The sequence below is a fragment of the Drosophila innubila genome (assembly GCF_004354385.1).
Source record: "Drosophila innubila isolate TH190305 chromosome 3R unlocalized genomic scaffold, UK_Dinn_1.0 2_E_3R, whole genome shotgun sequence".
Classification (NCBI taxonomy): Eukaryota; Metazoa; Arthropoda; class Insecta; order Diptera; family Drosophilidae; genus Drosophila; species Drosophila innubila.
Window position 1 is genome coordinate 18,967,517 of NW_022995380.1, and position 16,732 is coordinate 18,984,248.

Here is a 16,732-nt window from a genome sequence, read left to right on the forward strand (position 1 = left end):
TATATTATTGTTACATTTTTCTCATATTTATAAATAGGACCCGCGTTACGAAGACACATCACACTAGATCGGCAGCGAAACGTCGAAGGCATGAAATTGATGCAAACACTTCACATATATCCAAGGAGCCAACGTGAGTAGCCTTAAATTCAAGTTCATTCTTAAAGAAAAATAAAATTAAAGAGTATTACACTGATAATTATTAGCTAAGAATTTTCCGCAATTTATTACTAAAATAATTAAAGTATGAGTCTTAGTAAATATAAAAAATTAAAAAAGATCATACACGTGATGCATACAACTGAGAAAATAATTAAAATAAAGATATAAATTTTTTAATAATTAATTTTATTACTATTAGGATTTTTTGTTGTTTATTAATGATTAATACTCAACATCTTGTTACTAATATAAACAATAGTAACACATTTGATAAACTTGAATTATTTAATATGTATCAGAGGACTCTTAAGAAGTTTTATAAAAGTTAAACCTCTTTAGAGCATTTCTAATGATGCACAAACAAAATATTGAGTTGTCTACATTTTTATGAAGAAGCAAGACTCCTCTGATTGTCGTTAAGCTTGTTACCAAAGTAAACACTAGTAACACATTAATTAACTTAATTTACTCAATATGTCTCAGAGACTCTTGAATAGTTTCATACAGTTTTAAACTCTTTCCCGGGCATTTACTTGAATATTCTACAAACATAATTTGGAACTGTCTGCATTTTTCTGATAGGACTCTCATAATGTGAAATCACTTCTGATTGTCCTGCCCACGTAGCGGACTCCTGCAGTATAATTTGCTTTTTCTTTTGAATGGCTTTTAAATGATCATTTTTTTAATGGCCTGGGCAGTTAAAGAGGCAGTCAAGTGTTACCAGAAAGACAAATTAACATTGCGCCAAATAAGGCAGCAGGTGAAACTCGTGTGTTTTTTAAAAGTGTCACAAGATGCATTTGCGAGTCATCCTCATCAGCATGCTCCTTCTCTTTCTCCTTAGTCGGCTTACTCGGAATTAATGCCGTGATTGGGATTTCTTTGTGCCAATTGCAATTAACCCGCTTCACTTTGGTTTAAAGTGTAGGCGTGAATCCTGAACCGTTGCATTTCCTTGCTGCAGTTGATTTAATTTATTCGCCTGCGTATTTAAAACATATTTGCATATTACTCAAAAACCTCTGGCAACGCAGACGACAACGACGACGAGAACTGAGACGTTGTCGCATTTATTATTGTTTTTTATAAACTTGGCATGGCCTTTTTAGGCATGGCCTCAGCCACAAACGCAGCATCTGCTCCCGCTTCCGCTCGCGCTCCTCTCCTCTACTCGCCTCTACATATCGTGGTTGAGTTTGGCTTGACTTAACCGTAAGCATTGTCGCATTTTGTAATTTATTTCGCTTTCTTTGTCGTAAACTTCTTGAATTCATGTACAACAATCGCCTTGTTTATTAACCTTTTCATTTTGCAATAAAAATGCGCCAGATTAATTGCTAAATCAGTGACTTGACTTACTCATTATTCATCCGGCATCTTACAACGCGGAAGTGTGAGCAAAACACAAAAATATATTAAAGAAAAGAAAATCTTCAAATCAAATGCCTAAATATGAAAACCAAAGTGTTTTACAAAGATCAGCAGACAATTCGACTGAAGATTTGTGTTGGTTTTCATCCGCATTCAATGGCTGATAACTTTATTGAAATGACAGATAAAACGAACCATATTTAATTTTTTTATATATCTTTGCTAAATTTAATTCTTTCATTGTTTTTATCGGAATTATCAATCTTCGATGTTTTATGTGAGTGGGAAGTTTGTACTCGATTGCAAAATTATTATTATTATTTCTGTCAAAGAATAGCAAAATTTAATATAAAATTCCAAAAAAAAATATATTAAAAACTGTGAAATTTATAATTAGAAAATATTAATTACAAAATCAAAATAAGCTAAGATTGTAATCAAAAAATTGGTTTGACAAATTAAGGAAAATCTAAAATTAATTGAATTTATTTTAATAAATTCCTCGATCTTTATAACAAATTAAAATAGAATTTCGACATTTGCAGTTTTCCTGCAACTGTTAGATATTTTGGTTAAGTTTTTGAAAAACTGCTTTAAAATATGAATTATGCATTTAAGGAAAACAAATTTATAAAAGAAATGTAAGGAAAATTGAAACTGAATGCCACTTTTTCCTAATATTAATATATTTTTTTGTACTTTAAATCCTTTTTCTTGAAATTATAGTGCTTTTCTTCATTATTTTGATTTTTAAAAATATTTTTTCCAAATTTCTTTTTTCTTCGTTTTTGTAAATGCTATAAAAACATGCTGAGTTCTCATGAGGTACCTTAGTTTACTCATCTTTGAATATATTATGTATTTGATATACAAAATGCTATACTTAAAACTTGAGAATTAGCGCATTTCCGCTATTTATTGTTTTTGATTGCAAGTTTACAATTTCAATTTGTTAAAATGTATTCTGCAAATTCCGTGTATGAACTGAGTGTATAAATTGGGTGCAAACACGCACGGCGAATTCACGATCGAGTAGTAAACTGGAAATTGCCAGCGACGAAGGCGAATTCGTCAGCGTTGCGGGCGAAAGAGAGAGCGGGCGAACGAGAGAGAGAGAGAGAGAGGTTAAAGCAACCGACACTTGTTCGCTGCGGACTTGTCGCTTTAAATCTCAGTCGCAACGACAACTTGCAAGCGAATGGAGGTGCTGGCTTCTTCCTCGGTCGTCGTCGCCGCCGTGCAGCCTCAACATCAGCAACAATAAATACAAAAATCGACAATCAAGTGCGCCTTTATGAACGAAATGTAAAATAAAGAGAAGAAGAAATTGAAATGTAAAGTGTGTTTATTAAAATTTTTAACAAATGCAGCTGTCAAGTATGCAATTTGTTGGTGTGCGTGCATATGTGTAACAACAATAACAATAATAATTGCAAACAATTTGTTAAAGCATTCTGTCAATTTTATAATGTGCGATTTATCAGCATATACATAAAAAAATATCCTATGTTGTGTGCAGAAATTAAATTAAATAAGATAACAGCAACAATAATTATAAACAATTTATTCTGCAATGTTATGTGATTTATCACAAAAATTAAATATAAAACTTTTTCAATGTTGTGTGCATTTCCTAGAATTCAAATAAAATAACAAAAATAATAATTGCAAAGAATATGTATATTCAATTTAATATTCTGCAGAATATTCAAATAAGACTTTCAATGTTTTTTGCATTAATTTAATGGACGAGAAATAAAAAATCACACGGCAAAACGCACAACTCGACCGACTTGGGCAATAGAGAACTTGACTTGGTTGGTTTAACTAACTTTGATAAGATATGGCGACGCCGACGACAACGACACACAGACGCCTACATATAAATATACTTACATAAATATACGCATTGAAGTAGCCTCTAAAATATACAATAGAGTATTGCAGTAGAGTATAGAGAGTAGAGTGTGGAGCTTTACCGATTTTGTACCATTTGTACTGTAGAACAACTCTACGACTATAGAGTAAATTTGAAGAGAAAACCCTACAGTAGAGGTGTCAAGTATATTATATATACTCTACTGAAAAAACTGTATAGTGTATTTGAGGCTTTATCAGGTTTGTGATTGTCGTTTGACTGACAAATTCCGGTGTACCGGAATTGCAAGGGATTTCCACGCATTTCCGATTTGAACTCTCTTCGCATTACTCATGCGCTGTCTTTATCTTTGAGTCATTAGGCAAAGCAGTTTTTGAGCTGCCGCAACAAGTTGTCGATTTGTTGCAGTGGTTATTTTTGTTGTTGCGGTTCAACTTTTGTTGACCCGTTTACGTTTCCTTTTCAAATCAGGTGGAAAACTGGTCACAGAGGATTGCTGTAGTATTTGTATCTGCTGTATCCGCAGCCAGGCACTTTCTACCAAACTTTGTAAATTGCATAAACTGCAAAAACTGGTTAGCTCTTGAACGGATGGAAGGGATGGGGGGGATATACAATACTATCAATGAACTTGTCAATTGGATTTGAAATTTTTCGCTGATGCGAAGCGAAAATTGGCAAATGGAAATCGCAGCTAGAAGGTTCAGGGTTATTTTAACAGCTAATTAAATTTTTACAACACGCTGACAACAGCAACAAATGCGGCCAACGAGAAGTCGCATAAATGCAACAGTTCCAACAATAAAAACAAGAACAACTACAAGGGGCAAGGGGCACCTTCAAGTATCAGAAAAAAGCGAGAAAAAAGTAGAAATAAATGCATAAGTCAAAGAAAACGTGTTAAGTACATGAAAATTGTGCGATAATTTATTAAAGTAAAAAAGGTTTGTGTTGTGTTTTGTCGTTTTTAGGTGAGGCTACGTGTGTGCACAGCATTTAAAAATGAATTGAAAATATATAATAATACATTGTGATACATACAATTGTTGCAGATAAAAAGATATATATATAAATATGAATATAATATAGTAAAACATTAGAATAAAAAAAATTTAATTTTGATTTGTTGGTGATGACAATAAGAACAACAACATAGTATCTTTTTAACATCGATAAAAAACGATTTATGTTTGTGACTAGTGCATTAATTCATATGAATATTTTTGTAGTGCGAGCAAATAAGAAAATAAAAATAAATAAAAATCTTCACTGATAAAAATTTCAAGAACAACAATAGCGAATCTAATTGCGAAAATAAACAACGACTCAAGTTTGTGACTAGTGCATTAATTTATAAAAATATTCTTATAGCACTAGGAAATAAATAAGAAAAAGAAAAAAATTTCAAATTCTTTTTGATAATAACAACAAGATCGAGAAGTCTTATTAACAACAACGGTAACAACGACAACAGCTAACAAAATGCCTCGCAGCAGTTGTAGCAACAACAACAACAACAACAACAACAGCAGAACAACAAACAAGACAACAACTGGCAATGGTAACAGTCAAAACAATAGTAACAGCAAAAACAACAACAGCACCGCCTTGAGTTCCTCCTGTTCATCATCATCGTCGCTTAATCAACAGTTGGCCGGAGGAGCCAGCAATGGTTTCAGTCGACAGCAGCCCTGGAGGAGCAGCTACTGCAGCAGCAATCGTCAGAAAGTGCAGGAGCCACTGCAGCAACTAAAGCAACAACAACAACAGGAGGGTAACGTCAAGCCGTTAACACCAAAGCTGATTAGACGCATTGAGAATGCCTGTGCTTCCTCCAACAACAGTTCACGTTATGGCAAACCAAGAGCGCCGGCTCCACCTTCAAATCTTGCCAGACCGCCAAAGACTAGCCAAACAATATTACAAAAGTCACAGGCTGTAAATCAAACACAGAAACGCGCCTATCAAGCCACAAATGCCAGATGTGCCAAGGAGAATTGTCCAGCTTCAGCGCCGTGTCGTACACAACGTTCCAGCAAAAATTATCCAGCACCGTTGCCACCACAACAACAGCAACAGCGTAAACTACACAATGATCTCATGATGGAAACAAAGGCCACTCCGTTGGCACTGCGTCGTCAGTTGCCGGCAACGCCAAAGTTGAGCCTCCGACAACGCGCAGTGGCAGTCGCAGCCAAGGAGTTGGAGGGAGGCGCCTCCTCCACAGGTTCCAGCGATTCACATGATTCGCCAAAGCTTAAAAAAGCCTACTCGAAGAAATTTCCACAGGGTTTGCCTTTTGAGGATGAGTTTTATGGCTTACGGAATCGCTCCTATTCGCAATCCTCAAGCAACTATAGTTTCTACAGTTCCGTTGGAGCTGCAACAACACCCCAGGATGATGATGATGATGATGAGTTCCAGCGCAAACCCTCGACGGATGAGGCGCTTTATGTGGACTTCTCCAAGGTGGTGCACAGTCATAAGCAGCAGCGACAATATGTGCCTGCCAGCTCCTGGATACGTGCCTCTCCAGACAACGATGAGATTCAGGCGCTCAGCCACAGTAAAAACACACCACTTACTCCGACTCAGCAGCGAAGGAAGAGTGCTAAATATGCACGCTCCATGCACGAATATCTTTATAGCGATGATTCTACAACAACGACGACAACAACAACGAAAACGAAGCAACGACTTGCAGCGTTGGAGGAACCCGAGGATGGTTACTATAGCTATGCAGCTGGTACACCCGATCCCCAGACGCCGCCTATGCCCAAAACGGATATTTATGTTGCCGCAGCATCGTGGGCACCCAAGCCGCTCTATCCCGATCGCGTCTTGTTGTCCCATGTCGACACCAACAACAACAACAGCCATAACAACAGCAAAAGTGATCACAGGAGCAAGCAGCAACAAACGCGACGTCGATCCGAGCGCTTGGGGTCCACGACTTGTGAGTATAAGTGAGTAGCTCTCTCTTTCTCTGTCGGATATTTCAAAACTTTATGTAGGAAAATTCTCTCTAAGAAGTTCGACAAATATATGCAATAAAAAAAAATAATAATAATAATAATAATAAACATAGAAAATTACGAAACAAAACTAAGGATTTGGGGAAGGCAAAATTTAGAAAAAGCTAATTTTTAATATTTTTTGATTTCGGTTTTACATTTTTTCATAATAGTTTTAAATAGTTTCAATTTAAGAAATACTCTGAAAAAGGTTTCTTTTCAAATGAAAATTAGTAGAGACGGTTGTAAATCATTTCCAATTTGGATACTATTTTCCTTGTCTGTAGTCCAAAGTGTATTTAGGCTAATTTAAAATCTTACTCCTTATGTTTTTTTAAGTTGCTTTTTCAACCTCATTTTGGTTTCTTAAAATTGTTATCTTAGTTTTGTTTTCTTTGTTTTTGCAATTCTTTTAAAAATATTCGGTACTAGTATGAGGTACCCACCAAGAGCATTTCAAAACTCTATGCGGAAATTGGAGCTAGACTCGATGGCTCAAGTTGCCCCTCAGCTTGGGGGCTGACTAAGCGTTCTGTCTGTCAGCACTTCATATTCAAGTCGTTCTCCAATCTGTTGGCGTTGTGCCGCTACAGCTCAAGATCTCTCTGCCAAATTTGGTCAAGCACCGCCGCCCCTACTTATATACAATTTACGAACGGGCCTCAACTGAACTCAACTCATTAGGCAATCTTAGCGCCAGTTTGGTTGGACAGTGCTTAAAAGCGTTTGTTGTGTTCTACGTGCCGACGGCGATGTGGTTGCCAACCATATGCTGGTTGATTGGTTAGCCCTCTACTTTTTTAGTGACACACTTCAATCCATTGAGAACGATTTGTTCAGTTCATTATGACCTCAGAAGCATTGGGAAATCAGATTTGTAGAAAGCAATAGCAAAGCTGATTATCAGGGAACATATTTGTAATGCGATAGAATCAAGTAACCTATTTGTTGAGTTTACTGCAAAGTAGTTTATTTATGGAATATCATATTTCTTGTCACTTTAAAAATGTTTAAAACAACAAAACAAACAAACAACATTCAAAAAATGTTTTCTTTTCTTTAAAAGAATGCTTATAGGACTTTTTGAATTAAATACTCTACGCGTAATTTGTCTTTTTATCGCATTGCTTTGTTTAAATACGAGTAGTTGCTACAACTCGCTTCTGTTTTGCTCTTAAGCTCGTTTATCTGACGTTTATCGCGCTCCAAAACAAAAACCGGACCTGTCTCCGTAGTCCATATACGCTTATAATTGATGCGACTACCGCCGGCAGCAGCAACAACAACTACAACGACAGCAACAACTACAACAAGAACAATGAAGTTTTCTTGACTCTATCTTGACTTTTGAGTTCACTTTTCTCGAGCAGTTCCGACAACTGCAAGGTAGCCCGAAAATCTACACATGCAACTTTTAGAATGTCTACCTCTTCACTCTCCGTTGGGGAAATGTTGATGTGAAATGATTTGTTTTAGCTTGAATTTATTGACTTCCTATTTAAGCATGCAACCAAAAGGTGATTGACTACAACAACAATAACAATAATGCAATATCGAATTATCTTTTAGAATTCTCTTTGTATATTTTACAAAAATTTCATTTACTTCCTTTTTGAGTTGCTTGTTTGTGTTTGTGCTTTTGTTGTTGATCACATAACGATCAAAATTGAACGAACTTTTTGTTTATCTGTATATTTTTTATTTTTATTTTTTCGTCGTTGATTTTGCTTAACTGTTTGCTTGTTTTTGTTAACTGTAATGGCCGGCTTCGGTCTGTCCAGTTGTGGAGCTAAATGTACTGTGTGCATTGTTGAGTGTGTAGGGTAGAGTATAGAGTATACAGTATACATTACATTACGTTCATTGAACCTCGAGAGACGCGTGCGATCTCTGCCTGCATAACTGACAGCCGGATAGACTGACTTGGAGACTTGATGGTGTCGCTGACTCACCATTAACTGCTCTTCCCTTTGACGCATAAAGCGAAATCAGTCAACTCTTTCTCTGTCTCTTCTTCTACATATTTGTTTGCAGTGCTCTCATTTATTTGATCACTTGATAGTCATGACCTTGGAGATATTTGGTGAACTCAAAGGCTCGCCGTGTTTTGTTGCGTCAATTCGCCCTTGATTCGCTTTGCCACCCAGATCAATTTACATAATACCGTTACTCATTCGCCCCATGCGCCCAATACAATTTCTATTTGTCATTGTCTTATACTCATTCTTTGTATCACATTTATTTTTCTTCATATTATTTACATTATTTGTAACGGCATTTTGTATTGTCATTTTGCATGACAACAACAATATCAACAAAAGCCACAATTTAGCAATCGTTTTGTTGTCATCGCCTTTAACCTAAGAGCAACCAATAATTCCGGTTTTAAATCTCAACTTTTGCCTAACTAAATTCTTGTATAAGTAAAGAACCATACGACCACGCCAGCCAGAATGCGATTTTGATGCTAGAGGTCCCTCCTTCGGAATTTTGAAAGTTTTAAATCACAAGTTTTCACTTTTCATCAGCTTTTTATATCGTAACTAGTATAAAACAACATTTAAAATTTGATGCCAAGACGTTTCATTTTTCTGAAAAAAATCATGGAAAATTGGACAAATAGTTTTGAATTGTAAAGTTGCTAGGTCAAAGGTTCGACCAACATCAAACCTTAACTGTTTTTTGTTCTTTTTGATCCAAACTTTTTCGGAGTTTGGAGTCACATATCTCGAAATTTATCAGTGATTCATTTGAAGCTCTGAATCGAGCCACAATTATTAGCTCTGAGAATTTATCATTTATATAAGCACAGCACACCACACATACGCAAAAACACATACAATGGCATCTTATGATCCGGGGTGGAGGGAGTTTATTTTTATATATATATACGGTACATATGTACGGTTTTGCTTAATGTATTTATGGCATTTTCAGGGTCAGCACAAATAAAAAAATATATATCTCGAAATACAACAAATGTTTGTCGGCTGTTGGCCGCTGACTGTTGACTGTTAGTGGGCTTAAAGTGTCTTAGCTGCTCTATGTAAATCATACGAAAACTGGTTTTCAAATGATTAATTTCATAACTTAATAACACGGGCAAGAGACGAAGATATAATTCTATAATTCTCACATGTGTTGATCAGACCAAAGAGATATGGAATTGAAGCTGGATGAAGAAGTATCTTTCTTATTATTCAGTTGTTTAGGTTAAAAAGAACTTTAGATAAATATTAGTATTTACTGATAAAGGGTTGCGAAAAATCGAAGCTAATTGCGAAAATAAACACTTGTAAATTCAATAATTGATTTAAAGATCTTTAAGAAGTTTACAGAGGGTTGCGGAAGAAACTCATAATTCAGAATATGGGTGTGACTTTCAATTGAAAATTTTGCATGGTTATCATATCATAAAATGGGCCGACTTATCTTGTCCAATATATAGAAATCCAATATATTTAAATAGACTGTAATATAAATTAAATCTTCTTGTTTAATCAGCTGTTTATTTATTAACATTTTATGGAAATTTGTAATAATAGTTTTATCTAAATTTTACAAAATTTATAGTAATAATTTCGTTTCTCCCGTCACCATTATTATTATTATTATTACCATTATGGATTAAATGACATTAATTAATATCAGACTAAATCAGTTGGTACCGTAGACAGTTGCTTAATCAATTAACTTATATAGCAATTACTTAATATGTTCCGCCCATATCGGTCGGCTATTTATTGAGTAGTAAGCTTGGCTTTCGAGGCAAGTGTGAAAAGTTCCACAAGTTCAAATCAACGAATCATCATTAATATCCAATTGAAATACGAATATGTAGACAAAAATGGTATGCTCTAATTTGCACGCGTCGTGTCATTAATCAAGATTCAGAACAAAGAATACGAGTATTTTCGACAATACGGTTGAGCGAGGGGAGTTTGAAATAAACTTGACAATCTCAAGACATGTAAATAAACAATAGAGTTATCCGTTTAAATTCTTATAAATAATAAAGAGTAGAATATTTAAGTCAATAACGTCCCCAACAAATAATAAAATTTAAAGAATGTATCAAAAAAATGTAATACAGATTACAACTTGGGCTTTTGAGTAATGTAAGATTTTTATTTTTGAATTAGAGAAATTCATCTTAATATTTTCATTCATATATTATAGAGCGACTCTCGCTATTGATTTCTGTTCTATGATTCTATTAACTACCGTATTGCCTTAAGAGGTGTTGGATGTTTAAACCAGACGCCAGTCAAATATATTTTTTTTGTTGGCCAAAGAGGCAACTGATTTGAGCCTACATTCAATACCAGGGCGCTGACTTTTTGACTGTTTATTCAATCGGGCTTGAAATAAGCGCAGGCGTTAAGCTCTGCAGCTGTGTACTTGTGTATGTGCGTGTGTGTGTGTGTGTGAGAGTGTAACGTACTTGTAGTCAAAGTCACTTTCAGCTTCGTTGCGTTCTCATAATTTTTCGTGACCAAATTAAGCACGATTTGTGGGCGAGAGTAAACCGAAAAAAAATCGGTTGCCGCATTCGTTGATTGTCTCCGAAAAGATCTTGAGAGCAGCTGTTTTAGTTGTTGACTTGTCTTTGACTTCTTGGTAGCGCTTTGTCTGTCTGCCTAGGTCAGTTATCTGAGTGTGAATCGGATCGGATCGGATGGAAGGCAGCTGATTCATGCCGAGATCTTGGATCTCAACTGGCGGCCACTGACTGTCTGCCCACCCGCATGTGGAGCTGTGCATGTTGCTGGTTTCTGCTTGGGCGTGTCGATATCTTATGGGTGTGAGAATGTGTGTGTGTGTGTGTGTGTGTGAGTTCCATTGATGTAATATGTTTAGGGTTGGGGGCTACCGCTGTTATTGACACAGTTTCTGGCCTTGCACAATGTTGTCGCTGCCTTTGTTTATTTAACGTCATCCAAAGACGACAATAATAATGTTATATCACATTTTAAATAATGTTAAAATATACGATTTTAATTTTACTTCTAAATTTATTTATTTTATATACGAAATTTATTGTTTAAAATATAATATCTATTTATAATATTTTAAATATTATATTAAATCAAGGCTGCAAACCGGTTCGGGTTTTCAATATTATATGAAAAGATAAAAGAAATATAACTTGAAAGTTCTTTTTCTCTGTCTGTGATTTTATATTTATATTAAAGATATTCAGAAGACTAATATGATATGAAATATGCTGTTTAAAGGAAACATTTTAAATTCACTCTGAAATTATGCCAATGTTAACTTATATTAAATCGTGATTGTATTTTGATAAGCTGCTTTATAACACCCTACAAACACACTATAAAATGGGGCTATTTAAAAGATTGTCGCAAATTTTATGAGAAATTTATAAATTATGAAAAATGATTTGCTCTTTAAAATTGATTTTTTTTAAATTCAATTTTCCATTGGTCTTGTCAATATTTATTAAAGGAAAGAAGGTTGGATTTTTCTTTTTAATTTATCTAAAAAATTTCTAGCTTATTCTATTATATTTTTTTTCTCTTTGTTAAAATCGATCCTTTTTTGCCAATACATCGAGTGCAGCTTAGTACTTTTAAGATTTTTTTTTACTGCTGCTTTTGTGCCACGCAATGAGTGTCATAAGCCTTTTTGTCACTTGGCCGACGACGCACTCTCAAAGGCATGTCGCTCATGGTGGGCAGACTGCCAACCAATCGACCGACCAACCAAGCGAGCAAGCAACCAGGCAGCCAGCCAACCATCCGGCCAAGTTGATTAACTTGATTGGTAACGCAAATTCGCATATTCGCCAACACAATCGCCGACACTCGCCGTCGGGGCCCAAGAACCCGACCAAGGGGCAAAGCCACAACAACACAAACAAAAGCAACAAACAGCAGCTTAGCCGTTAAGTAGCTTTCCATGTTGACTCCGTTTACTGTCCAATTCTCTTGGCTAGTCACTTTTTTTTTTGTTGGTAATTCGACAGTTGCTGGGCGTACAATCAAGGTCGGCCATTCATCTATATTTATATTCTATGCAATGAATTTAAATTATTAAGTAATATTCAATTCAAGTGCTGTCAATTTAGCCTTTTTCCTGATAGATCTGAGTCTTTAAAAACTGCATTAAAACTTTAAAAAAAGATGAAACATAACGAATTCATAAAATATTAAAGTAGTCTGATCTCCGTTGTCACCAATCAAAATATCATTGATAATGTTAAAGTTTTCATAAAACAACAGAAAACTCAAAATGTCTCTTGAATATGTTCCCAACTTGATTAAATTAGAACTGTAATGATTTCAACAGAATCTATATTATTATTCATTAATATTTAATTACTATTTACCATTTATTAAATTGCCTTCCTTTCTCTCTTATTGTCTTGCAGTTTTGATGATAGCCTCTCATCTTCCCGACGACGCAAGGAGCGCTCGAAGCGTTCACATCGCAAATCGCCCGCAACTGGGAGGCGACAGCACAAGTATCGTTATAGGGAAGAGACATCGCACTCTAGCTCAAGGCGGCGGCATCGTGAGCGCGCCAAGGATGAGCGTGACAGCGGGCGCAACAATCGCCAATCGCAAGCTAAGGTAAAAACTTTTCATTTTCTATTTAACAAAATGCGAAACAAACGAACATTTAGGCTGAGCAACCAACCAACAACAATCAAATGCTAAATAAATAAGTATGGTAAAAGAAATATTAAGCAAAATTTAACAGACTAAACTAGAAAAAAATCGAAAAAAAAAAAATAAAATCAATCAAGTTTTCTTAGTCCTTATCCCCCTGCCTTAACACACTCCCCCAATATGTACGAGTTTATTCTCAGCTGACTCTCTTCGCTTGCCAATTTTGTTTGCATTTTTTTTAAATTTCGTTTCGGGTGTTTCTCAATCAGTTATCGAATCACTCAGCAAAGAACATGCTGTTTTTCAAACGCTATTTAGAAAAATCTCAAATTACTGCCAAGCAGTTTGAGGACTCTCAAATTCCAATTTGTTTTAAAATACGTGAACTGCCGACCAAGTTGCGACGTATCGATAATTATCGGGATCTATTACTGGAACATTCATCGCTACGCTTTATGCCGTACACGGATGATTGGATTGTGATCGAGTACTTTGCTGATCACGATAGTGATTACCTTGTGAGCTACCCTTTATTCACCCTGACCACAAAGTCTATTATAATTTATTTAAACTCTTGAAATAGTCGCAATCTATTCACACAGCTCTCAGCGCACTCATTGTACTCACTTAGCACTCACTCACCACTTACCACTTGGTTCTTATCTTTTGCGGTGATTGCTGTGCTAATTTTGCATTTCAACATTTAGCGGTTTACATTGTATCAATCAAACAGTCATTCTACAATTCAACTGTCCAAATTCAACCAATTTTCTAGGAATTAAATAGTTTTATCAGACTTCTAGGTACATTATCTTCATAGCTCGTCGAGATTTCCATTTAAATAACATGTCTGAAAAATTAGGAACACCAAACTATAAAAAAATTTTGGGAAGCGGAATGTTAAAAAATCTAAAAAAATAAAATATTATGGTTTTCGGACTTTGCACTTTTTTTCTACTACTGTTAAATATTTTGTTTAAGTTCTAGAAATACTTTGAAAAGAAACCAACAAGAAAACATACCAAAAAAAAAAAATAATAATTTAAATCGATACGATGAAAACAGATTCGCACAGTACAAAAAATCGATATATAATTACATCAAGATATTCAAATGGAGTGGGAAAAACAAAAGATAATTTTTCATAATGCTAATGAAGTACAGTTTTTCTTAATTTTGATCTCTAAATTTGTGTACCTTTTGAATTTTCTTGTTAAATATGAGAGTGAAACTCATTAAAATAATAGTTTTCACAATAACAAAAGGAATTTAGATCTTAAGAGATTGCATAGTTAAGATACACATGTCGTGTTCCCTATGAGATCTTGATAATCTGCAGAATTAATTGCTCTGCTCTCGCCTCGCCTCACTTTGCCCCCTGCCGCTGACCTCGATTTCTTTCATTCAATTGATCATTCGACATTCAACACATTGACAGAGCTCATGTCAGTCAGTGCTAAATTCGACGTCAATTGGGATTGGGTGACCAAGCGAGCAGAGCATACAAGAGCAGATCGTATAGAACACGCACAAATTCCTCAAACTGTTATACTGCTAAAGCGTGGCATCATCCACTGATCGCGACTGGCGTTGCCATAAAGTTGGTCAATATTCAGTACTTTCGACAATTGGAGCAACATTATAAACGACATGCGCAAAAGGCGACGCCAACTTCATACGGCAACATTGGATATGAAAGAGGAGAGAATGAAGAGGATTTCGATGATCGAGCTGAGATAAGTCGTTGCTTGCTGTTGAAGCGTCAAAGGAATCTATTTGACTTGGTGGCACTCTGTGATATTCCCATCGAACGATATGTCGGCGAAAATTGGATTGTCGATGAGTATTTTGTCGATCACATGGATGATTATTTAGTGAGTGAGCAACTGAGCACATAAAATTGTATTCTCTCTGATTTATAAAAATCTATATTTTTCTTATTTGGACTCGCAGTTAATTTTATCAATGCATCACATTTCAATCCAATGCTAATATCGATGTTATGTTTAAATTTACATCACTACATTGTCCATGATCCTCTCAGTGAGTGGCACTCACTCTCCTTCTTGCGTTCTCTTTGTTTGACTCTCTTTGATCAGCGGAGAGCATTGCGCATGACACTGGGACACCAGCTGACTGATGATTGGTGAGAGCACACAGCAGCTCCACCTAGCGCCAGTTGTATGTTTGCCATTTACTCAAATACTGTTTTCGTCTTTGCGTCTTGGTCTCTTCGTGATGCGGGGAAATTTTAAAAATATCACACACCAAACAGTAGAGAAAGAAATGTGTGTTTTTCTCAATTGGGAAACTGAAAAAGAAACTGAAACTGAAACAGATTCAAATATTCGTTCTTCGGTTGTGTATCGTCGCCCATCGTCGTGTAACGGTACGTGGTCTGCACGCGGATCACAAAAATTCACTAATTCTCTCTCTCACTCTCTCTCTACTTAACTCACTGTCGCGAATTTGTTTATAATTTCTATATGTACTGTCTGTTTATGTATATGTGTGTGTAATGTTTAATATTGGAAAATCGTATAAATACATATACCTGTGTAATGATTACTTCACGCATTCAAGCAAAAGTTAAAAAAAATAAATTAAACTAAACAATTGTTAAACAGCACGCGTGATATAATCAACAAGTCCAACAGCACACAATATATATTTTAAGAAAACTTAAGTGCTTTAAAAATAAAATTGAACCAGCAATAAAAAACAACAACAAAACTACAAAAGTGCCGAAAATGTCATGAAATAAAAATAAAATAAAAAACAAAACAGATCGTATATAAAATGTACTTGCTCAAAATTCCCATTTTATCTTTCAAAAATATTTAAATTCGTGTTCCACTTTGTTTGATGAACTTAAATCGAAGTAAACGTGCGAGCAGCAGGTGTATAAATTAATGCAACCTGAACTTTGCACTCTTTTGGAGTAGATTGCAACAAGAAAGAGAGAAAGAAAGCTATACATATATTTAAAAAAAAAAAAAGAAAAGAGGAGAATCAAAACAAAGACTCAGAACTAACAAACAGCGTCAGCAACAACACGGCAAAAATAACAAAAGCAACTACAACATACGCAATTAAAATAGTCCAATTGGAATATACTCACTCTCACACACAGTGACTCACAGCTTTTTTGATCCACGAGTCTTACATATTACATTTTTAAAAGACTTTAATTCTTAATGGAAAACAGATCTAGACGAAATTTAAGCACAGATTTTTTCATTGAATTTAATCAAAATGCTTAAATTTAATTTTTATTTATATATTGTAATTTTTTTAACCCTAAAAAAATGAAAACATGAAAAAATGTAGTGGTTCAAATAAGCTGTGAGACACTGTACACATGTACTCGTACATGTGTAAACTACATTTGTATTTGTGCATTAGAGATCAGCAGGGATTATTCATCTTATGTTGATCTTTGATGCTGCCTCTTCTTCTTCTTCATGTTCTTCTTTGCTGAGAAAATTTCAAATTTAGTTATTTTTGTAATGTTTGGATTTATTTTTGGTACGCGCGCTTTATTTCCAACGAAAACATAGCACAAAATGTCAAGACATATTGTCCATATAACAAATACTAACCAAGTTGAGCGAAAATGCCTTTTTTCATTTTAATTTAAATATCATTGTGTGTGTGTTTAGATTTGG

General features: G+C 35.1%; 1 protein-coding gene across 1 annotated transcript; it reads left to right on the forward strand.

Annotated features, from left to right (window-relative positions):
• The first annotated feature begins 2,495 nt into the window (after positions 1 to 2,495).
• Positions 2,496 to 13,810, forward strand: LOC117789723 (uncharacterized protein DDB_G0284459-like). Its single transcript, XM_034628831.1, has 3 exons — positions 2,496 to 2,870; positions 4,787 to 6,381; positions 12,824 to 13,810. Exons 2-3 carry the CDS (start codon positions 4,898 to 4,900, stop codon positions 13,110 to 13,112), a joined length of 1,773 nt encoding a protein of 590 aa, XP_034484722.1. The 5' UTR covers positions 2,496 to 2,870; positions 4,787 to 4,897; the 3' UTR covers positions 13,113 to 13,810.
• Positions 13,811 to 16,732: the final 2,922 nt, after the last annotated feature.